This window comes from Bos javanicus, chromosome 2, assembly GCF_032452875.1.
Source record: "Bos javanicus breed banteng chromosome 2, ARS-OSU_banteng_1.0, whole genome shotgun sequence".
In the NCBI taxonomy this organism is placed as follows: domain Eukaryota; kingdom Metazoa; phylum Chordata; class Mammalia; order Artiodactyla; family Bovidae; genus Bos; species Bos javanicus.
The window spans coordinates 96,633,119-96,658,418 of record NC_083869.1 but is presented as its reverse complement, the minus strand read 5'-3'; the positions used below and the strand labels follow the sequence as shown (position 1 = coordinate 96,658,418).

The 25,300-nt window shown below is 39.5% G+C and overlaps 1 protein-coding gene across 11 annotated transcripts in view; it reads right to left on the bottom strand.

The window, feature by feature from the left end:
• The window catches only part of PIKFYVE (phosphoinositide kinase, FYVE-type zinc finger containing), an 84,241-nt gene extending 58,941 nt beyond the window's left edge, over positions 1-25,300 (bottom strand). For 5 of the 11 annotated variants that reach the window (XM_061383046.1, XM_061383110.1, XM_061383119.1 and 2 more), the window contains exons 1-9: positions 23,675-23,824; positions 20,163-20,343; positions 17,317-17,466; positions 16,740-16,775; positions 13,917-14,035; positions 13,015-13,186; positions 8,962-9,169; positions 8,051-8,140; positions 667-805 (exon numbers count right to left, since the gene is read on the bottom strand). In XM_061383046.1, the coding sequence (XP_061239030.1) occupies positions 667-805; positions 8,051-8,140; positions 8,962-9,169; positions 13,015-13,186; positions 13,917-14,035; positions 16,740-16,775; positions 17,317-17,466; positions 20,163-20,334 (1,086 nt within the window). In that variant the 5' untranslated portion in view covers positions 20,335-20,343; positions 23,675-23,824. The other 6 variants (XM_061383074.1, XM_061383056.1, XM_061383064.1 and 3 more) reach the window with 6 other exon arrangements.

Here is a 25,300-nt window from a genome sequence, read left to right as displayed (position 1 = left end):
TTCTCACCTCTATACCTTTCCCCACACTTTAAATAAGATTTTCTTCCTTCACTGCCCACCCAAATCCATTCAATCCTTCAAGATCCAGTGCAAGCCTTTCAGTTTAAAACCTTTCCCGACTTCTCCACTACTAGCACTCTATTTTTTTTACTACTAAAGTATTACTTCTTTTACTATCACGGACCTGCTCATTGACCTCATTTTTACTTTCTGAATTATAAACCTGAGGAGTGAAACCATATCTTCCATTTCTTTGAGTCACTCTTATGATTGAACACAGTAGTTTACAGAGATAAATTCAATAAACTGATTACCACCTACTTAAACATATAATATTAAATGTCTAAAAAGTATTCCACATGTATGAGAAACATATCCCAAAGTTTAAGCAGCAATCTGGGATATAACTCAAAGTTAAGCTCTAGAATTACAGAGGTACCTGAATTCTGATCTTCATAGTGGTCAAGAAAATATTAATGCAGCATATGAGCATGGGCTGCTTGACCAATTTCAGGTGAGCCTAATAAAAACTTAAGCAAATTAGTTCCTCTAATTAATATGCTAACTGGCTATTTCAATTTCATTTGCCTTTAAAAAAAAAATCAATGAGACGAAACATTCTTCATGCTCAAAACTTGCAACGGCTCAAAGATATTGGACTGGTACCAGAAGAATTTTGCGTTCATCCTCAGTGGTCTCTGTCCGAACATACGTTCGGTTAGCCTGGGGACTGACAGACGTCTCGTATGATGGTACCATTGGAGACGCAGATCGATCCAGTGACAGATTAGTAATGCTGGCTGATCTGGAAATTGAAAACAGAAAGTGAAAACACAGTTGTAAATTTTTCATCGACAGAGAGAATTACAGTGAAAGTTCATTTTTAAATAAATGCTTACTTGCCAATGTTAGGGGCACTTTTAAAAGTAGTTATGATGGTTATGTATGACACTATTTCTGGGAAAGCTGGAAGAAGAGTATCCAGGAATTCTCTGCACTATTATTTCCAACTTCTATGTTAGCCTGTAATTATTTCAAGTTAAGTTTAAAAGGAAGTCATTATGAGAGGACTGTAAGAAAAAATTATATTTGTAGTGCATATAGCAGTAATATCCCAAACGAAATAGGTACAAACTCTCCTTAAAATGATGAAAATTAGGGTGTTTTCTTTTTGAACTGATGAATATAAAGCATCAGTCCAAATGTAGCTATCTCTGCATTCCTACACATACCAAAAGGAATACTGTAATTTGTCCCATCTTTTAAAACACTATCTTGACTTTGCATTCCTCTGCTGCATTCCCCTGCTTCAGTACAACAAAACTCATCTCCAATTCTTCTTTCACTCTCTCTAGAATCCTGAACAACCCACTGAAACTGCCTATACCAATATTTATTGTTCACAGTCAAGTTTTCACTCCTCATTTGACAGAGCAGCAGGATAACTCCCTCTTCTTTGAAATACTTTCTTCTCTTGGCTACTAAGACAACCTACTCTCCTGGCTTCCTCTGACCTTATCACTCATCTCTCCTTCCCAGTCTCCTTTTCTGGTTCCCCTTCAATTCCCCAATCTTGGTCCTTGGTCCTTACTTCCTCACTTTCCACACTTACTCTCTTGATGTTCTCAGACAGGTTCATAGTTTTAAATATGATTCACATGATAACACCACGCAAGTTTATGTCTCTGACTTGAATCCCTGTCCTGAACTCTAGATTTATACATCCAACTATTTGATATCTCAGTTGGATGTCTAGAGGTGTATCAAATTCAACATGTCTAAAACTAAACTTTTCCTCCTTGTCTTCTCCATATCAATAAATGGCAACTCTGTCTTTTCAACTGCTCAGGCAGGAACAAGCAAGAATGTCCTCTCTTAACATTTATTTTCAGAATCATACTGGGAGCATAAGCTAATGCAATAAGAAAATATAATAAAGGAATACAGAATGGGAAAAAAGAATTAAAACTTTCTCTCCTCACAGATGACCATCTATGTAAAAACCTGAAAAGATCAACCAAAAGACTCCCAAAATTATAACAAGGTTGCAAGATGCAATATTAATATACAAAAGTCAGTCACTTTCCTATACCAGCAATGAACAAATGAAATTAAAAATTAAAACACATTACCATTTACATCAGCATTCCCCAAAACGAAATACTCAAGTATAAATCTAAATATGTACAAGATCTGAAAGAAGAAAACTACAAAACTTTGATGAAAGATATCAAGGAACTAAGTATATGGAGAAAAAGTCATTGTTCATGGATAAGAAAACTCAATATTGTCACGATATTAGTACTTCTCAACCTGATCTATGGATTCAATCAATCTCAGTCAAAATGCTAGCAAGCTGTTCTGTGGATAATGAAAAACTGATTCTAAGGTTTATGTGTTGAGGCAAAAGGCCCAAAATAGCCAGCGTAATATGGAAGGAACAGAGGAGTGACACATCCAACTTAAAGACTTACCATAAAGCTACAGTAACAAAGACAATGTGGTATTAGTGAAAGACAGACAAACACCATCAGTGGAACAAAATACAGAGCCCAGAAACAGATCCACATGACACAGTCACTAATCTCTGATGAAGGAGCAAAGGCAGTTTAATGGAGCAAAAATAGTCTTTTCAAGAAATGGTGCTAGAACAACTGGACCTCCACATGCAAAAAAATATTAACCTAGACACAGACTTTTTAGACCTAGACCATTATAAAAAATTAACTCAAAATGAATCACAGATCTAAATGTAAAATGCAAAGTCAACTCCTGGAAAATAACATGGGAGAAAATCCAGATGGCCTTGGGTACTGAGATGACTTTTTAGATACAATACCAAAGCATCATCCATGAAAAAACTGATAGGCTAACTTCATTAAAATTAAAAATGATGAGCATAAATATGTCTTTTATGCTCTGCAAAAGACAACATCAAGAATTAGAAGACAAGCCACAGACTGGGAAAAAAACAACTGCAAAAAATTTCTTTGACAAAGGGCAGTTATCCAAAACATACAAAGAACTCCAAAAACTCAACAATAAGAAAACAACTCAGTTAAAAAGCAGGGCAAAGACCTAGACAGACACCTCACCAAATAAAGTATACAGACAGCAAGGATGGGAGCATATGAAAACATGTTCAGCATCACATGTCATAAGGGAATCCCACATTAAAACAATGAGTCAGCATTATACACCTATCAGAATGGTTGAAATCCAGAATACAGATGACATCAACTACTGGCAAGGATAGGGAACAACACAACTCCCATTCATTGTTGGTACAGCTACTGTGGAAAGCAGTTTCTTACAAGACTAAACATACTCTTAACTATAGGATCCAGTAATCACACTCCTTAGTATTTATCCAAATGAATGAAAAATATATCCCCACTAAAACTTGCATATACATGTTTATAGAAACCTTATTCATCGTTGCCAAAACATGGACACAACCAAGATGTCCTTCAGTAGGTGAGTGGATAAATAAACTGCTATAGTTCCAAACAATGGACTATTCTCCAATGCTAAAAAGAAATGAGCTATCAAGCCAAGAAAAACCACGGAAGAAACTAAAATGCATATTGCCAAGTGAAAGAAATCAATCTGGAAAGGCTATATACTGTATGATTCCAACTATGTAACATTCTGGAAAAGGCAAAACGATGAAGACAATAAAAAGGTGTGTGGCTGCCATGGGTTGTGGGGAGTAAGGGATCAGTAAGTAGAGCACAGAGGATTTTTTAAAACACTGAAACTATTCTGATCTCTACTTTAGTGGTGAATATATTTCATTACGTATTTGTTCAAACCCATAGAATATACAACACCAAAAACAAACTACAGACTTGAGTAAAACTGAGGTCATTGTAGGTTCATCAACTTTAACAACATATCACTCTAGTGTGGGATGTTTATTTATAATGCGAGACATTGTGGGGAGGGGCTATATGGGAACTCTCTGCAAGTTCCAATCAATTCTGCTGTGAACCTACATTGCTCCACAAAATGAAGTTTATAAGCTTTTTTTTAAGTAAAAGATGATGATATCTGCAACTTACTCTCAAACAGTCCAGAAAAAAAAAAAAAAGTAAATGGGCAAAATGTAAATTAGTGAATCTTAATGAAGAATGTATGAAAACTTATTCCACTCTATTTCTTGCAACTCTTTTGCAAGTATAAAATTTTCTCAAAATAAATAAAAAATGAAGCTCTACAACAGCTTCCCACTCACTGATTAAATGCCAAATCCTTACAATGAACAGAAACAGGTTTTACTCCTGGTACACAGGGCTCCCAGTTACTCCCTGCCAGGCATGTTTCCTCTGGGGAACTTAGCTGTTCCCTCTCTGCTTGGTAAACTGCTCTATAAAATGTCCGCATGGTTTACTCCCCCACATCCTCAAGTCTTTGCTCAGACATCACCCTCTCTGTGAGGTCTTCACTGAGCACACTCTTTAAAATTCCATCCTCCTCCCCTATTCCTTACGCTTTTGTGTGCTTTAAACTTTTGATTCACTGCTGCTGCTGCTGCTGCTGCTAAGTCGCGTCAGTTGTCAGTCGTGTCCAACTCTGTGTGACCCCAGAGACAGCAGCCCACCATGCTCCTCCATCCCTGGGATTCTCCAGGCAAGAATACTGGAGTGGGTTGCTATTTCCTTCTCCAGTGCATGAAAGTCAAAAGTGAAAGTGAAGTCGCTCAGTCCTGTCTGACCCTTCTCGACCCCATGGACTGTAGCCAACCAGGCTCCTCCGTCCATGGGATTCTCCAGGCAAGAGTACTGGAGTGGGGTGCCATTGCCCCCTCCCAACATAAACCTGTTCCTGCATTATTCCATATTTACAGACTTCAACCTTACCCCAGCCCAGGTACCTCATAAACTTAAGCTCCCAGACATTAATGAAGTGTATAAAGCTAACTGAGGACAGTACCCTGTACAGAGTAGGCACTCTGATTTGGATGAAGCGATGCAAACTCATTCTTACTAGAAAGACAACTAGAATCACATTAGCAAATGAGGTGCACCTCACGAGGGACAGCACATTAATAACTGTACTTACTGCTGTACTACAAATACCTAATTTGCAGGCACTTATTAAGCACTTGCTGAAAGAATAAACTGAATGTATGATAAACCATGGTGAGTCAGATGCCTATTCTTTTGGGTTTATAACAACTTACTCACCAATTAACTTCGTAATAACTGAAAGTGTTTTCAGGGGGAGGTGTGGATGTTAGTAAAATTCTAGCAGGTTGAAAAGGAAATGAGCAGTTACAGAACAATTATAAGCAACTATTTCAAGGAATTTGGCTAAGAAAATATATTGAGAATATAGAAAACTGTAGGCAAAACACAAAGGAAGGGGGTTTGTTTCTTTTTAATAGGTAAGACCTGAGTTTGTTTAAATGCAGATAGTAAGGAGTCAGCAGAGAGAAGTGGAATATAAGGAACATTAATAGTGTGACTAATAAGAATGATCTCTGTTCGTTTCCAAGGCAAACGATTCAATATCACGATAATCCAACTCTACGCCCCGACCAGTAACGCTGAAGAAGCACAAGTTGAACGGTTCTATGAAGACCTACAAGACCTCGTAGAACTAACACCCAAAAAAGATGTCCTTTTCATTATCGGGGACTGGAATGCAAAAGTAGGAAGTCAACAAACACCTGGAGTAACAGGAAAATTTGGCCTTGGTGTACGGAATGAAGCAGCGCAAAGGCTAATAAGAGTTTTGCCATTGTCTACACATGGACATCACCAGATGGTCAACACCAAAATCAGATTAATTATATTCTTTGCAGCCAAAGATGGAGAAGCTCTATACAGTCAGCAAAAACAAGACTGGAAGGTAACTGTGGCTCAGATTATGAACTCCTTATTGCCAAATTCAGACTGAAACTGAAAAAAGTGGGGAAAACCACTAGACCATTCAGGTATGACCTAAATCAAATCCCTTATGATTATACAGTGGAAGTGAGAAATAGATTTAAGGGACTAGATCTGATAGAGTGCCTGATGAACTATGGACGGAGGTTCATGACATTGTACAGGAGACAGGGATCAAGACCATCCCCATGGAAAAGAAATGCAAAAAAGCAAAATGGCTGTCTGGGGAGGCCTTACAAATAGCTGTGAAAAGAAGAGAAGCCAAAAGCAAAGGAGAAAAGGAAAGATATAAGCATCTGAATGCAGAGTTCCAAAGAATAGCAAAGAGAGATAAGAAAGCCTTCCTCAGTGATCCATTCAAAGAAATAGAGGAAAACAACAGAATGGGAAAGACTAGAGATCTCTTCAAGAAAATTAGAGATACCAAGGGAACATTTCATGCAAAGAGGGGCTCAATAAAGGACAGAAATAGTAGGGACCTAACAGAAGCAGAAGACATTAAGAGGTGGCAAGAGTATACAGAAGAACTGTACAAAAAAGATCTTCACAACCAAGATAATGACGATGGTGTGATCACTCACCTAGAGCCAGACATCCTGGAATATGAAGTTGGCCTTAGGAAACATCACTACGAACAAAGCTAGGGGAGGTGATGGATTTCCAGTTGAGCTATTTCAAATCCTGAAAGATGATGCTGTGAAAGTGCTGCACTCAATATGCCAGCACATTTGGAAAACTCAGCAGTGGCCACAGGACTGGAAAAGGTCAGTTTTCATTCCAATCCCAAAGAAAGGAAATGCCAAAGAATGTTCAAACTACCGCATAATTGCACTCATCTCACATGCTAGTAAAGTAATGCTTAAAATTCTCCAAGCCAGGCTTTAGCATTACATGAACCGTGAACTTCCAGATGTTCAAGCTAGATTGAGAAAAGGCAGAGGAACCAGAGATCAAATTGCCAACATCCTCTGGATCATGGAAAAAGCAAAAGAGTTCCAGAAAAACAGAAAGTGAAGAACAACTAAAGAGCCTCTTGATGAAAGTGAAAGAGGAGAATGAAAAAGTTGTCTTAAAGCTCAACATTCAGAAAACTAAGATCATGGCATCCGGTCCCATTATTTCATGACAAATAGATGGGGAAACAGTGGGTGACTTTATTTTTCTGGGCTTCAAAATCACTGCAGATGGTTATTGCAGCCATGAAATTAAAAGACGCTTACTCCTTGGAAGAAAAGTTATGACCAACCTTGAAAGCATATTAAAAAGCAGAGACATTACTTTGTCAATATAGGTCCGTCTAGTCAAGGCTATGGTTTTTCCAGTAGTCATGTATGGATGTGAGAGTTGGACTATGAAGAAAGCTGAGCGCCAAAGAACTGATGCTTCTGAACTGTGGTGTTGGAGAAGACCCTTGAGAGTCCCTTGGACTGCAAGGAGATCCAACCAGTCCATCTTAAAGGAGATCAGTCCTGGGTGTTCATTGGAAGGACTGATGTTGAAGTTGAAACTCCAATACTTGGGCCACCTGATGCGAAGAGCTGACTTATTGGAAAAGACCCTGATGCTGGGAAAGATTGAGAGCAGGAGGAGAAGGGGACGACAGAGGATGAGATGGTTGGATGGCATCACCGACTTGATGGACACGGGTTTGGGTGGACTCCGGGAGTTGGTGATGGACAGGGAGGCCCGGCATGCTGCAGTTCATGGGGTCGCAAAGAGTCGGACACGACTGAGCGACTGAACTAAACTGAATACAAAAGAATAAGGGATGACAAGCAGAATACAAATGGAGAAGCAAGGTGAAGAGGAAAGAATGAGCTCCAAATGTAATTGTTGGTAACTGATGCTAAGAGTTGGTGTCGTCCCCTTCTGTCATCTCCCCTTTTTGCTCTGTAGCTGAAAGTGCAGTCATCTGCTAATAAGTCAGAAGAAAGTAGGGTTGAAGACAGCAGAAAAGAGTAGAAAAGGGCCACTGTGAGAATGCAAGTGACAGCTGACTAGCTAAAAGGAAAACAAAAGTTTAATTCGGCTTTTAGAGCTAAGAAAATGTACAAAAATCAATCCTGTCCATTTTATGTTTGTTCTTCTCAATACTGTAAAAAAGAAAAAATAGACATAACAGGCACAGAACACAGTGTTTTCATTTGGCAGTTCACCTATTTCGAGCAGGAGATTTCCCAGCATCCTCTTGAACAGATACAAGTCTTGTTGAAAGAGCAGTGTTTGAGGAGTCTGGATGAATTAAACTAGAAAGAAAATAGGAATATACTGAGATGATTTGAGAGTTACAGGCAAATCCAATTTCAATAGAGTGCTATAACATTTAAAAGCAGGTTGTTTTCTGCAATAATGAGCTTATGGGTCATTATTTTCTTCTTTCAGTTGAGGTAGAAATAGGATAAATTTTGTCTTCGGGATAACAATACCAAAAGATCAATAGAGGAAGTTTATTAAGTGAGTGTGTATGTGTGTGCACATGCATGCATGCTCAGTCACGTGTGACTCTTTGAGACCCTATGAACTACAGCCCACCAGGCTCCTCTGTCCATGAAAGTTTCCAGGCAAGAATACTGGAGTGGGTTGCCACTTCCTACTCCCGAGAATCTTCCCGATCCAGGGGTCAAACTTTCGTCTCTTGCATCTTCTGCATTACAGGTGGATTCTTTTATCACCACACCACCTTGGAAGCCCAGAATCTTTGCAACCCCCTGGGCTGTAGCCCACCAGGCTCCTCTGTCCATGGAATTTCCCAGGCAAGAATACTGGAGTGGGTTGCCATTTGCTCTTAAAGGGGATTTTCCCAACCCAAGGATCAAGCCCACATCTCCTGCATCTCCTGCATTGCAAGCAGATATATTCTTTGCCGTTGAGCCACAGGGAAGCCCTAGTTATTAAGTGTAACAGGTGGCAATAAAACAATAAAACTGGCTGAATGAGTGACTTATAGAACTCTTCACATCACATATACAAAACAGAAGTACTCTGGGGTAGAAATCCTGAGCTCAAATATTTTATTCTTAGTCCCTAACTTAGTGGAATAGCACTGCAGATACATAAGTGACTGTACCTTTGCCAGGCAAAATCATCCTCTAAAAATATGTTGCGGCTGGCTTTTCTACTCCCCACAGGTGTACGGGGTTCATTTGGATCAAGTACAGACACAGAGGAAGCAGAGTCTGAAAGAGCATTCAAGTCTTCACCAATGGAATTACTGTCTGTGGAATGAGCATAACTTAAGGCTATTTTTCTACAGTATGTACAGGCTCGGAGGTCCCCTAGGAAGAAAAAAAAAAAAAAGAAGAAAACTTATTAGATGATAACTAACCTATCTACTTACCAGAACTATTAAACCCTTGGCTTAATAGTTAATCTAATAATGGGGAACCATCTTCAAGTAAAGACTACCAAACAAGACCTTTTTTTAAAAGTGAAGTAACTTTGTTAGCTCTGTTATATATTTTAAAACCGAAGAGGTTGGGAGGGAGGTTTAAGAGGGAGGGGATATATGTCTACATATAACTGATTCACTTCATTGTACAGCAGGAACTAACATAACATTTTAAAACTGTACTCCAATTAAAAAAAAGAAAGAAAAGCAACAGGAAGAGCAAATATGTGGGTAAATAAGAATTTACCATATAAAATAATAAAAAAATTTTTTAATAAAAACCAAAATTATGATAACTCCATCCAGCTACCCAAATTACTGCAAATATTTATAATAACTTAAGAAAATATGATTCAATGGACTAGAAAACTCCGCTACAAGAGTATTCTTCAAGGTTCTAGAAGTGAAGTAAGGGAATCTATGGAAGACAGAGGTTCAAGGAAAAAAATTTTAGTTGAATACATAAACCAACACAAATAGAAGAAACACTTTTTACCTCGGTAACAAGGAAGGAAGAAAATGTTTAGTTCTTTATGTGAAGTCATAAAGATTGACCTCCACAAGGGGGCACAGTTTCAAAAACTGTTTAAAAACAAACAAAACTGGCGTACAAACAATAAGAAATATGGGTCGGGGGAACTATAAAGGAAATTCTCATGGTAAAAGTTAGGATGGAAATGAAATATTCTTGGGAAGACAATAAGGTTATTTAATAATTTTAAGTGTTTTTTTTTTTTTTTTCCTGGAAGCAGTCCTACCCAAATATAAGTTTCATTTCTACCCTGTTCTTCTGCAACAATTTTTTGTGTGATTCTATAACATTTTAGCATACTAAAAAAGGAGGTAAGATAATTAAACTTTACTAATAACATGTTACATAACAATTCTACCTTCTTTTTACCATTAACATTAGAAAACTGAAGTGACATGGAACAAAAGACTTCTAGAAGTCAACTGTACTGTGTTTTTACCATAATTACTACAAAGGACAATATATGGTCTTATTTTTTAAGAACTATTTTATAGTACTCCATTTTATTAAATTATGCATGTATTTTAAGCAAAATTAAGTATCACTTGTTGGGTTACTCATTTCTAACACAATTCAACAGACGAATCTAAAGAAAAATGTCTCCAATCATGAACCACCACCAACCCCAAACCTCTTCCCCCCACCAAAAAAAACTGAACTCTAGCCCAGGATAAATGAGAGTGGAGGACATACCACCACTAGCTGACCAAGGTTGAATTTCAGAAAAGAGATAAAATTACTTCCTGCAGAAAAGTATTTAAGTTGCCACAACAAAGGCTTGGTTCTTACACTGTAAAGAAAATCTCCCTTAATCAGTCAGCTATTACAATGAAAATGATCAGGTAAATTAAGGGAGCCAAGCTTGACCAGAAAAGTTCTCATTTCATGGAGAATCCTCACCAGCAAGGGCCTATAGAGCAGTAAAAAAAAAAAAAAAAAATTACATGAGGTGTTGAAAAGGCTGACAAGACACAGCCCCTCAGTTCATTGGAGACAACAGACAGATACAATTCAAAAGTTGTAAGGCAGACACAAAGACAACACTGCTACTACCATTAACAATAATAACATCCACTGATCTGTTTCTAGGTGCCTAAGTATTCTAGGTATTCAGGGTCACAACCTATGTTTGTGTTCAGAATCTATTATCCCAACTGCAATGGTCAACTTTATGTGTCACCTTGGCAAGACTGATGAGTCGGTCCAACAATAGTCCAGCTGTTGCTGTGAAGGTTTTTTTTTTTTTAAGATGTGATTCACATTTACAATCTGTGACTTTAAGTAGTTACCCTCCATAATGTGGATGCATCTCATCCAATAATTTGAAGGCCTGTGGAATGCTCTAAAGGAAGGGATCCAAAGGCTTAGAGAGTCTGCTATGAGCTGATTTACCAGGTAAGATCTGCTCACTTGCCCCAGGAGGACCCAGGGCACATACCTTTCACCATGACTATGAGAAAAAAAGATCTGTGAGGGGAGCACCAGCATCCCCTGTAGAGTTTTGTAGTCACCTCTCTCTGTGGGAATTATCATTGAACTATTGGTGCTGAACTGGAAAACCTAAATGCACTGGGACCACTGGATCCCAGGTTGGCAGGGGCAGAGTGGTGGCATTTAATCTCAAAAGACAAGGTTAGCATGAACGGACATCAGAGTCAAAGCGGTAACCAGAATAGTATAACACATATAGAGATCTGTGACACCTCTGACCAGGGTGTTCCTAAAGCAAATGGGCAGTCTTCTAAATCCTTACTGGATTTGTATAAGAAAAAGCGTTCTAGATCAAGACAACCAAAGTCTATCTTGAATCAAAATGAGTCATGACCCCTCAACAAATTCTCAGGCCCAGAGTTCTTTGAATGGACGCTGGGTCACCTTGAGGTAGGGATCCACTACACTGCCAAAAAGTATATACTGTTAATCTTCCTACGAGGTCCCCTCTGAGGACCTATAGCCTTTTACCAGAGTGACCATGCATTGAGAAAAAGGTAATAGTCAAACTTTTAGGGGATTACTGGACTTTGGCTCTGAACTAACACTAATACCAAGAATCCAAAACGTTACTATGATTTCAAGTCAGCAGGGGCTTACAGAAGTCATGATCAATAGAGTTTCAGCTCAGGTCCATCTTACAGTGGGCTCAACAGGTCCCCAAAGCCATTAGTAGTTATAGCTCAGTTCTAAAATATGTAACTGGAATAGATATTCTCAGCAAATGGCAAAACCCCTACGTTTCTTCCCTGACCTGTGGAGTAAGGGCAATTATGGTAGTTCTGGCCTCCAGACAACAAATTTCTGTTTATTCTAAGCCACTCAGTTTGTGGTATTTTGTTAAGAGAGCCCTAGGCAACTGAGGTATCAACCACCTTAAAAAGACAAGATTTTACCCAAAGAGTAATGGGAGCTCTGAAAGGATATTAGGCAGGGGACATACCCTGACATGATCAAACTAGCATTTAACAGGACACTGACTAGAGTACGAAAAAACAATCTGAGGTAGGGAAAAATTAAAGGTAAAAAAAACTTTAAAAGGCTGTAGCCATAATCTTTCATCATCTTTCATGGATGAAAGATAATTGGGGTCTGAACTCTGAAGCAGTTTAGGTTTAAAAAGAAATTTTCAGTGAATAATAAAAATAACATGAGAGAGATACTGAGAATGTTCTCTTTTTGGTAACTTCTGTACATCTTCCACTCCCTAATCACTACACACACCATTGCTTAGTTTCCTTCTGCTTCAATAAATAATTTTAAATTTCTGTATTACTAAAGTTCAGGAAAGAATAGTAGTAAATGTAATTTGCTAGAGCACAGTGTTAAGGAATATATATCTGCATATACTTTGTATATATAAAATACAAAATTTGTATTTTGTAAAATAAAAACTCTCACAGTAACATAAACCACTCTAACCATCACTCTAACCATCCTGCTTAATAAACATGAATGATGCCGTGGATTTTCCACTACCATCTATGATACACTGTCTTTTACTCTTGTCATTTATGAACATCTCCATCTACTTTATTACCTGACTACAAAGTCCTTTAAAGCAAAGTCGTGTCTCCCTCATGTTTGTTCTCCCCATGTCTCACACATAAAGTCCAAAATAAACAATGACTTAACATGGGTCCCCTATTGCAACTATTTTATTGCTGTGACCTTTAAAAACTGCAAAAATGTCGATAAAGCTTATTTACCTGTATAACCCATAAATTTTCCAGGGATTTCTTGATTGCAGCAACGACTGCAGAAAATCTGCCCACAGAGTCGGCAGTGGTGTCTGCGCCTAAAAGTGGTAAATTTCTCATTACAGTCATAGCACTCTTTACACTGGCTATCTGGCATCCAGTATTGCTTCAGGTCACTATCCTGCAACAATAAAAATGTGTGAAGGCTTCTTGAAAATACTTTTTATCAAACTGCAAAGGCAAATACAACGCTAGTCAAAATCTTAGAAAATTTCTTTTGCAGAAATTAACAAGCTATTTGTAAAATTCACATGGGAATGCAAAAGTTCAAGAGAACCAACCAAGGCAATCTTAAAGAATGAGCTGAAGGACTTATAATGTCTGTCATTAAGATTTATTCTAAACCTACAGTAATTTTAGACAAAGTATTAGTGTAAGGAAAAATGGAGCTGTGGAACAAAGAGAAGAGCCCTGGCACACCCTCACACATATATGTAGACTTATGACAAGGTGTGTAACGCAATCAGTGAAGGATGGTCTTTAAAAAAAGAAAATGGTACTGGGTCCAACTGGACATCAATGGGGAAAAACATGAATCTTGATCCATATACCTTCACATCAATAAAAAAGCTTCTCGAAGAAACCATGGAAGATAGTCTCCCATGGTTCATTTTTTACTGCCCCTGGGTTGGAAAAACACTTTTTAAATAGAGCACAAAAAGCATAACCCATAAAAAGAAAAAAATTTGATAAACTAAAATAAGGAACTTATGAGTAAAATCTGCTGTCCACAGTTGGAGTAAACATTAACTGAACTTTCTTTCAAGTGGCATTGTACCATTTTCAGTGAGCACCGCATGATCCCCATATAAGTGCTTAATAAGTAATCTTCTAAAGAATCTAGATAATACCTGGCTCTTCCCCTCCATGATTTCCTTGAGGCGTTTTAATACTGTGCTGAGGCTTCGGAGTTGAACAGCTGTGCGAGGGTCATGACCTCCAAAAGTAGGTTCTGCCTTCCTTCTGGTGTCTGAGTTAGGATTACAAAACAAAAAACTACTTTAATAGTATCAATGCAAAGTGCTTCTTACTTTTACCATATAGTTATGTTTGCCAGCCAGTGACACAGACTGAGAGTTAAAACTAGTCTTTATAAGGGTAAGAGGCTGTTCAAAGTGTAAAACACTGCTTCACAAGCAAATGAGGACTGAGACAGCACCGTTTGAGACCACTGATGATTTTGAGGCCTGGATGGGAGCATCACTTAACATGGCATAAAACTCATTAGTGATTTCTTGGGCCCTTCAGTCCCAGGTCAGAATAAATCTCTGCTAGAAATTTAGCAGAAGGAAAAGCAATGCCAGTGAGTTATCCTAGCCTAGTCTCCACAGTCATCAGGTCAGCAACAGGGCTGAACAGTTCGGCTAGGCCTTACAGATCACAAAACCAAAGGCTTGTGTTGCAGATCATTAGGAAAGAACTTAATAGCCAACCTCAGAGTCTGACAGACTTCAGAACACCCAGGATGGTAATTTATGCACAGACTTCCCTTCACCAATGTCCAAGAAGACTTCTCTTTACCAAAGAATTGCTACAGCTCCAACCCTACCCTTCCCTGCCACCTCCCCTCCCCTATAGCTCCAAGCAAGAAGGAATCACTTGCTCTTGAAACAGCAATACTGAAGCCAGTCCTGTCAATAAAAAAATAGGCTTACATTCCAGTTTTGTGGCCAGAATGGGCTCTGCCTACCAAAGCTATCATATGTTATTTCTTTATTTCAGAGCAAGATTACAACTAAGGTTTCTACCTATCCCTGGCTCCAGCAGTTTTTAAACCTAAGGATGAAGGAGAGTTGGCCTGACAAAATGGATGAACACCTCTATTAGCTTAATCTCATTAACCTCATAACCTATGGCAAGGCCCTCTCTAAATCCTTCTCAAACTCACTATTTGCTACATTTGCTTTAGATGTTCTTTGTTTTGGATGAGTGGCAAAGAAAAGACTACAAAGAAATGAGAAGTTAATATTTAAATCTAAACTGATGAAGAACTTCCATCGATATTAATTATGGAAATACTTATTTAAACGGCACTTACGTTACAAAACTGAAAACTGTATCTTTCTATAAACAATACCTTAATCTCAGCAGATACATTATTACTACAATAAAAATGTATATTAGAATGACAAAACTGCTCTTGAGTCTTTGTGATAAACCAACTCTCCATGATTTATGAACTGCAAAAGGAGAGACAGATGAAGCTGTTAGAACAGGAAAGCTGTGGTCCCATGCACGGGAAATAATTAACTGCAAAGCCCCTTGCGTATAGCCACTTAGGAGTATAAGAGAATACAAATAGCATCATCCATTGAAAAAGCAGGAGCAAGACTATTCCTAGAAACAACAGATGATGGCTTCAACGTGGATGAGGATGAAAAAAGGAGAGAAAATCCGGTTCAGCACTCTGCCCTCAAGCAATCATCTCAGCTGCTTCTCTTGTAAAATGAATATTCTTAATAGAAAATCAAATGACTTCCCAGGGTCACAGAGCTGGTAAATTGTGGAATCACAGGCTTTTAATAGGAAAAGGAACTAGACTGGTCAAACAGTCCCAGGCTCATCAAACTCAAATGCCTTGAGCAGCTAAGGAAGAATCAAAGAATCAAGTGGACTGAGAAAAGACTGTAAGGAATGCAGCAAACTAGACATTACAAGTTCCACCTAGCAATATTTAAATTCAAGCTTATCAAAATAACAAGACAAGGTTTGGTAAGCTGTCAGTTTGTAACCCCTACAAGACTAGATTCTAGTCTAACTCCTCAATTTTATAAACAAAGAAATCCTATGCTTAATTCAATATAGGATACAGTCAAAAGAGTTCCCTTAACAAAAACAGGAGTGACACTCCGGACCGGGTTCAAGAACTAAGGAGTTTAAGGTTCAAAGTCAGATTGGGATGGTCTCTTCCTTCCATCCATCTGAAGTAAGGAACTTACTTCTCCCTCTCCCTCTTCCTTCCTTCTGATTCTTCCTACCAAACAGCTGACATAACCCAGGCTAGGGCCCTCTGCCCTGGGAAACCTGCAGAGGTGATGCAGCCAGCTCTGCTCCAGTCCTCTGGGAAAAGCTCTCTTTCTGCTCGGCTTCGCCGCCTCCTCTGACCTATTGGTAGCAGGTTCTGAGACAAGTCCCAACTAGCCGTTAATAAAATATGCTTCTGCCGACCACCATTACCTGTGCCTGCCTACTTGTCACTCGAAGACCTTGGAGGGAAGACTGGCCAGACAAGACAAGAGCTGATGTTCACAGACACCTGATTTCCAATGCTGTACCCCTTTTCCCCTCTTATGCCACCTCTCATTGCCCTTCCCCTACCACCTTGAGTCAGGCAAACCACTTCATTGAGTTGAATAATCTAACAGAAATAAAACATACAACAACTCACTTTAGCTAGTCTCTTGATGCAGGCACTGATCCCAGTCTGTACTCAACAGAAGAGCATGAAAATGAAGGCGATGACAGTATAGCAGAACAGGATGGAGAACAAACAGGTGAGAGGAGCTCAGTTTATCCAGCCACACTGACAATTTGCACCCCGACAAGGACAGAAAGCCAAGAGCAAGTGGCAGCCCACTGATGGAACTGAGAGACTTCTGCAACCAGCGGCATGCACATCACATTACACTGGCCACCCCAAGAACAGATGTAGCAATCACAAAGTTCAAACCAACCTGAGTTCTCCTGGGGGTGTTGCAAACTGTCCTCTGCTGAAACCCAAGCAAGTAATTAATCAAAAACAAAAACAAAAAACCACCAGTCAAGAGATCTCTGCCTTGTCCAAATTAAAGTTTACTGAAATGTTTAAGAACTCTTGTTTGCTAGGTCACTTCAGTCATGTCCAACTCTTTGCAACTCTATGGACTGTAGCCCACCAGGATTCCCTGGAGATCCCTCTGTTGCTGAGATTCTCCAGGCAAGAATACTGGAGTGGGTTGCCATGTCCTCCTCCAGGGGATCTTCCCAACCCAGAGATCTACCCCATATTTCTTATGTCTCCTACATTGGTAGGTAGGTTCTTTACCACTAGCATCACTTGGAAAGCCCAAATTAAAGTTTAATGAAATGTTTTAAGAACTTCTGTTTAGGTATCAACAAATTATTTCACTATCCAGGTAAGTTTCATTAATTCTCAAGAGTACCTGACCATTCCAAATAGCAAAAAAGTTAAGTCAATTAACAACCTGGGAAACACAATGACTGGGAAAAGTCTAATACTCAGAGAGGAATGAAATGCGAACAGTATCATACCTAACACTGAAGATCGACGCTGGAACTCCTCATTAAGCCGCTTTTTATAAGGTGTAGGTGATCTCACAGATTGTGTCCTTGAAGGGAGCTGAGGGCTGGTCCAACTTCCACTCAGAGACTGTTGCTCTCCCTGGCCCCCTTCTCCTCTCTCTGTAGCAAAGGAAAGCTTGGAATTATTGGAAAAACTAAGACTCAAGAGCTCAGCAAAGAAAAGGAAATAGATGAGATTTTTCAGGAAAGAATGTATACTTGTATCACATACCTAAGTAAAACTTAGGGTTAAAAAAAAATTCAAAACAGGTGGCAAAATTACAGGCCAATAATTACATCCTTGGTACATGTGACCTTCGATGTGTTTTACTTTTCACTAAAAAGTTGAGCATGTTAAGGAAATAGAATGCAAGCTCCACATGAAGGCTGGGATCTTTTGTTATTCTATTTCATTTATGGGATAGATTCCCTGGTGGCTCAGAGGGTAAAGCGTCTGCCTGCAATGAGGGAGACCGGAGTTCGATCCCTGAGTCGGGAAAATCCCCTGGAGAAGGAAATGGCAACCCACTCCAGTTCCCTTGCCAGGAAAATCCCATGGATGGAAGAGCTTGGTGGGCTACAGTCCATGGGGTCGCACAGAGTCGGACACGACTGAGCGACTTCACTTCACTTTCCTTGACTATTAACATAGTGCCCAGTGGACAGCAGGTGCTCAATAAACATTTGCTTAATAAAAAGACTATTGTAAATGTAATGTATCCCTGCAGGATCCTGGAACACAAAAAGGACATTAGTAGAAACTGGAGAAATATGAATAAAACACATACTTCAGTTAGTAATATTTTGTCAATAATGGCTCACTGATTATAATAAACATACTCTACCAATGTAAGATGTTAATAACATGTACTCTACCAATGTAAGATGTTAATTACAGGGAAAACAGGGTGTAGGGATATATGAGAACGTCCTGTATTATTTTCCTAATTTTTACATAAATTCAGAATTATTCAAAATAAGACTGTTCAGATTTCTTTAAAAAAAAAAAAAAGATTACTCTTTTCAAAATTTTGGACTAATGGGAGATTTTACAGAGCTTTAAACATGCCTGCTAATAAAAGTCAGTTAATACTATTAAAATTTCCACTGAGTTAAACTATTAATCCATAAATCCCTTTCAACAAGAGGGATTACTTTCTAACACATTTCAAACAATATTGTCAAATATAAAGCAAAAGACGTAGACCATGTTTTTTAACTATTCTAATGAGTAAAAAACATATTACTTAAAAAGAGCTCATTTTAAAAACAATTTTCATTTGATATCATTAAATGTATTAAACAGATTAACAAGCCTGCTGACAGCTTTTAATTTTTGAAAAATATGAACCCTTCCTCCCATGTGCTCATTCTTTAGTTTTATTGCTTTCATTAAAATCTTTTGGCTATTAACCTCTAAAAGAGCAAAGTCCATCCTATGGACTTCAGTTCAGTTCAGTCGCTCAGTCATGTCCGACTCTTTGCCACCCCATGAATCGCAGCACGCCAGGCCTCCCTGTCCATCACCAACTCCTGGAGTTCACTCAAACTCATGTCCATCGAGTCCATGATGCCATCCAGCCATCTCATCCTCTATCATCCCCTTCTCCTTCTGCCCCCAATCCCTCCCAGCATCAGAGTCTTTTCCAATGAGTCAACTCTTGGCATGAGGTGGCCAAAGTACTTTCCATCCAAAGAACACACAAGACTGATCTCCTTTAGAATGGACTGGTTGGATCTCCTTGCAGTCCAAGGGACTCTCAAGAGTCTTCTCCAACACCACAGTTCAAAAGCATCAATTCTTCAGCACTCAGCCTTCTTCACAGTCCAACTCTCACATCCATACATGACTACTGGGAAAACCATAGCCTTAACTAGACGGACCTTTGTTGGCAAAGTAATGTCTCTGCTTTTCAATATGCTATCTAGGTTGGTCATAACTTTCCTTCCAAGGAGTAAACATCTTTTAATTTCATGGCTGCAATCACCATCTGCAGTAATTTTGGAGCCCAAAAAAATAAAGTCTGCCACTGTTTCCACTGTTTCCCCATCTATTTCCCATGAAGTGATGGGACCAGGTGCCATGATCTTCATTTTCTGAATGTTGAGCTTTAAGCCAACTTTTTCACTCTCCTCTCACTTTCATCAAGAGGCTTTTTAGTTCCTCTTCACTTTCTGCCATAATGGTGGTATAATCTGCATATCTGAGATTATTGATATTTCTCCCAGCAATCTTGATTCCAGCTTGTGCTTCTTCCAGCCCAACGTTTCTCATGATGTACTCTGCATAGAAGTCAAATAAGCAGGGTGACAATATACAGCCTTGACATACTCCTTTTCCTATTTGGAACCAGTCTGTTGTTCCATGTCCAGTTGTAACTGTTGCTTCCTGACCTGCATACAGATTTCTCAAGAGGCAGATCAGGTGGTCTGGTATTCCCATCTCTTTCAGAATTTTCCACAGTTTATTGTGACCCACACAGTCAAAGGCTTTGGCATAGTCAATAAAGCAGAAATAGATGTGTTTCTGGAACTCTCTTGCTTTTTCAATACAGATATATTAACAAAGGGAAAAAAAATGATGATGCTAACTTTAACCTTGTTTTAACATTTAGTTTTCAATTCCAACTTTCCATTCCAATAATTACTAAGAGAAAATTCTAGCTTTCTTTTCTTATGCAATTAAACCCAAGGACCTATGATGAAGGCTACTTCCTAGTTAATATTCACTTTCTTGTAAAGACACAGCATGAAAGTTAACAAGAGAATTTCAGAGAATCAAGATGACAGGATGTCTGATCTTTAACAGGTCTTACCTTTGTTAAATCGAAAGAGATTGACAAAAGAACTATACGCTGATTTAAAAGGAGGCTCGTCCTGATCAGGAGTCAGAGGTTTAAAGTGTGTGAGATGAGAAGGACTGGTAGGAGACCGAGGCAAGTCATTAGCGGAGTCCAATGTTGGGGAAGTCTTATCATCTGTGGCCATTTCATGAGTCTAATAAACAAAAGAAATAAGCAAAAGTAAGTTCCTCAGGAAGCCCAAATAGCACCCAAGTCTAGAAATCTGACTTCAAAAACTCACACCTAAGAAAACCAGAGTACTTAAGTCTACTTCAGCATACGTTCCAAATCAATACTTGAAAACACTGCAGTCTAGATCATAAGGAAGAGTTTCAATTATCTAAAACTAGGAACGTTTACAGTCAATCTCATTTTCAAAATTAATATATTTTTAGGTATTTGTATTTTATGTATATGTATTTGTAGTTTCAAACACACACACAAAAAAACCCCAAAAGTATTAAAAATTTGAAGGCAAGGAAAAAATGTGAACAGGCAAAAAGGAAAAAAAGATTTTTCACTTTATTTATATGTTTTTCATTCTAAGATTTTTTTTCTTGAAAAAGAAACAGCTCTTTAAAGTTGGGGGGGCAGTAAACTGGTTTTACAAAAGCATACAAATTCTTCAAAGTTTTATTTTACTTATTCCAATGTTTGCTTTTTTAAAAAGTATCAAAAAATAAATACTTCCAAGAACGGGAAATAAAAGTCATCCTCTAATGACATTTCTATATAACCTCAAAAGTTATCTCAAACTGACTCATCAGCTATGAGAATGATCTAAACCAACAAGCTGATCCCCATTAAATGTCCTCCTAGGCACAGAAGCCTGGTTTTTCTCCTTAAGTCTAAACTCATATAGGCATTAAAATGAAGATCTTAAAGTGCTTTTCCTTCTAAATAACCAAAAATCATAATTCAACCAAAGGACTGTTACCTACATCCTCAGATGCAGGTAACAGAAAAGCACAGATGTCTATTTTCTGCCATATTGATAAATACTTCAAATAAAAGAGAAGACCAGGAACTACGCATAACTTATTAGAATGCTATAGCTTGTAATCTTGTATTTACGAGGACACCACACTCTTATAAAATGCTCTTCACTTTCAAAATCTTACCTACCATCTCATTTCATTTCCATAAATGCCTGGAACACAAAACTGGCCTTATTACTACATTTTACCTCTGAGGCAACCAATGTACACTGACCCTAAAACAACTTTCTCGAGGGTCACATAAGCTATTCAGTGGTCCAACTATAACTAGACGCCAAGTTTCACTCCAGAATTACTTTTTTCCCCCCGAGGGCAGCATTTTTTATCTAATTATTTCCTCTTTTAATGAAAGAGGTACTTCAAGTTTGTAATGGTTTTGGAGGCATACACTCTTGGTTTCAAATTTTGACTATGAAATTTCTTAGCTGAGTAAACCCACCTAAGAGCCCTGTAAGATATATATTACCATCCTCATTTTACATAGTGGAAACTGAGGCATAGTGTGACTAAGTGGGATAGTGTATGTGAAGCACTTTTAGCAGAGTACTTGCCCATAAAAGGCACAGAATTCATTTTTAGAGCAAAATTATTTTGTAGCTCTTCACAGACTTTAAATTCTGGTCTATTTGAATTCTAACTGTTAAGGATGTTGCCTGAATAATAATTTAATTGTTCATTAAACAAAACAAAAATAAAACCACTGACAAAAAGAATTTCGGCAACAAACATTTATTGGAACGGGGTGGAGGGGAAGAAAAAGAGGAAGGGACAGGAGGAGAAGAGGAGGAAGGAAGGAGGGAAAGGACACATCCTTCGAAAGTGTCCTGACAACCCACACTCCTGCAGAAAGGGTTGGGAAATTAGCTGATGATTGACTGACCAAGTGTAAACTCAAAAAAGTAAAAAAAGAGGTGACAGCAGTAACAACCTGAAGGCCTCAGAGAACATCCTACACTCTGCTTTGACACAAGTAACATGAGAGGAGTAAAGCAACCTTCCTGGAGAGTCTTAGCATCACACCTAAGAGTCACTCACAAACAAACTTTAAATTATTAGACTTTGGAGATGTGAGGATAAAAATTACCATGAAAACACTGACCGATGTAGTCTCTAAAAGATACAATCACACAGAGTTAATCATAATATTTATATAATGATATCATGACCAAGGAAAAACTACCTTACAACTCTTTCTCTGGTAGCTTAATAATAACTGTCTGTGACATGAACTAGGATTCTTTACTATCTGAGAGGTAACCAGAAGTATTCACTTAACTCATTCAAAGACCTCTCTCATGTATCACCAACACATTGCCTCTTCTCCTTTGCAGACTTGTATATGCAGATCCACTAAGCACTATCAAAAGGCTTGTCAGGAATTGACATTTAGAAAATAAGCCTACTCCATCAGTCAAATCAAAATGTTAGCAGACAGAAAAACCCAAGTATCAGTTCAGTCATTTCTACAATGACTTAAAAAAAGTACAATGTTTAAAAAAAAAAAGATACTCAAAATATATCTAACAATGCAGGACAGCTGAACACTAGAAATGTTAGTTTCCATCTACAAAGATTTTTTGTGTTCAATTGTTGACTGACAAACCAACAGATGGAGGCTTTCTAAAGGAAAACCACATGATCCATATTCTTCTTCCCAGAAAGAAGAAAAAGAGGACATGGGAGAGTAGTCTTGCTCTTCAAAAGAAACTTAACCTGCTCACCTCTGTCACAAACTCGAATCCAACAGAAAGAAATTAAGAATATTTTTTGTAAGAATTCTGACAGTGGGAGTTTGGGAATGCTAGAAAACAAGATTCAAATAAATCAGAAACAAAACACTACGATATAACAAAAGACGACCTCTCCTATCAATATCGGAGTAATTTTACAAGAATGTGCACTGAATCAGTACCTTATAATTTAATAAATACTCATCAGATAAACAGAAATGACATACGGAATTCCAGCATTTCTCATATTTCTTGAATGTCTCAATAATAACATATATAAACCAGAAGACCCCTGATTTCCTAAAAATTTTCCATTTTCATCCTCTTGTTGGGAACGTTCTAAGCAAGGGGAAAATACTAATTGGGAAATCAGGTCTTCTCCTCAAGAGACTGACACAGGTACAGACGGAACGGTTTCAAAGAGCAGACAAGCACTATCGGAGGTAAATACATATTTGAAACCTCACTATTGGTATCGTTTCTGTACATTAGGAACTATTTTGTCTAGTCTAAGTATGTACCTCTGAAACACAGGCTCAGAGTTTATCCATCAGAGAGAGGAGGAACTGGACTAGGGACCTCAGAAATAAGCTCAAATACACGGGACAAGACAGGAGCAAGGGAACTTCAAATGCTTCCAAGGAAACCTCTTCAAGACAGTCCCACCCGGATCCCTTCCCCACTCGCTACACAAGGGGAAGCCGGAGAATCAGGGGAGCCGCCTGAATTGGAGCACAGGTTCTCTGCCCTTCCTTACCCGGCCTCCGCCGCAGCCCGGCCTCAGCCCTAGTTGTGAAGCCCAGCTGTCGCCTGCACTTCAGAGTTCCCCTCCGCTCCGGCCATAGAGCTTCCTAAACCCGCCTTCTTCTCCCCACTCAGGCCCAACCGTCCGCGTGCCAAGTCCCTCCCTTACCTGCGCTTCCCGCCCCAGCCCCGCAGGCCACCCTCCACCCCAGCCTCGGGTTCACCAGATCCAGGTGCAAGGAGCCTAGCGCCGCGGTACTCAGGCCGCCGGCGGTTGCGGCAGGAAGCAAAGCTACTTACATGGTTGCTGCGGCTTCTAGCTTCTCACCGAGGCTCCGCCCCCTGTTCCTCCTCCCCTCCAATCCGCAACTCTCCGGACGGTGGCTCCGCCCTCCGTACCCCGCCCTCACGACGTTCGGATCAGACGCTCAGGCAGAAGGAATCCAGCCCAGATAGAGTCGTGCTCGACACCTTGACCGAGATTAAGCCGCCTGCCTTCCTAGAGGAAGCCACGGCGACTGCGCGCGTGAGTATCACGCGTGCCGGGTCACCAGACGGGTGCAGGCAGGACTGTGGTTACCGTATGTTTTCGATAATATGGGCACTCATACGACAGAGGATGAGATGGTTGGTTGGCATCACCAACCCAATGGACATGAGTTTGAGTAAGCTCCGGGAGTTGGTGATGGACAGGGAAGCCTGGCGTGCTGCAGTCCATGGATCGCAAAGAATGGGACACGACTGAGCGACTGAACTGAACTGAACTGAATGTTACCGCGCTCAGCTTTCTTACGGACTGACACTTGTGCCTAGAGCGAACACTGTTAGACTTGAGAGATGCTGCTAAATGGTCACGTGATCTTAAACACGGAGAAGGCAATGGCACCCCACTCCAGTACTCTTGCCTGGAAAATCCCGTGGACGGCGGAGCCTGGTAGGCTGCAGTCCATGGGGTCGCTAAGAGTCGGACACGAGTGAGCGACTTCCCTTTCACTTTTCACTTTCACGCATTGGAGAAGGAAATGGCAACCTACTCCAGTACTCTTGCCTGGAGAATCCCAGGGACGGGCAGCCTGGTGGGCTTCCATCTATGGGGTCGCACAGAGTCGGACACGACTGAAGCAACTTAGCAGCAGCAGCAGCAGCAGATCTTAAACAAATTACCAATTTCTTCAGGCTCTAGACCTCTTATCTGTAAAGTGGGGCTAACGATAGTAGCCTTCACAGAGAGTTTTGTGAAGGTTAGGTAAAATATTGTACGTAAAGCATTCGCACAATGTGTCTAATCCAGTGATGTTAGCGCTATAGCTAATTTTCATTCAAGTTTTGTGGTACAAAGACTGGTGCACATAAGGTTACCAAGCCCCGACTTGCTCAGCCTGGCTCTCGTTACCCATCATTTTGTCCTGCTGACAGGATGTGGAAGTTGGCAGGAGCAGTCAGAAGGGAAATGAACCCCAAAGTGAGGTGCTATTTTAATTAAATTCTGCAGGCCTATTTCCCCCAAAAGTTTTGGCAAATTCTCACCCAGTTTTCCTTGAGTTGGATCTTTGGAGACACTGGACAGTAGCATGGAAGCCTGAAGTCTGGTAGAGGTATAAATCTCAGTTACCATCCTCAGCTGAGCGCCTCAGCAATT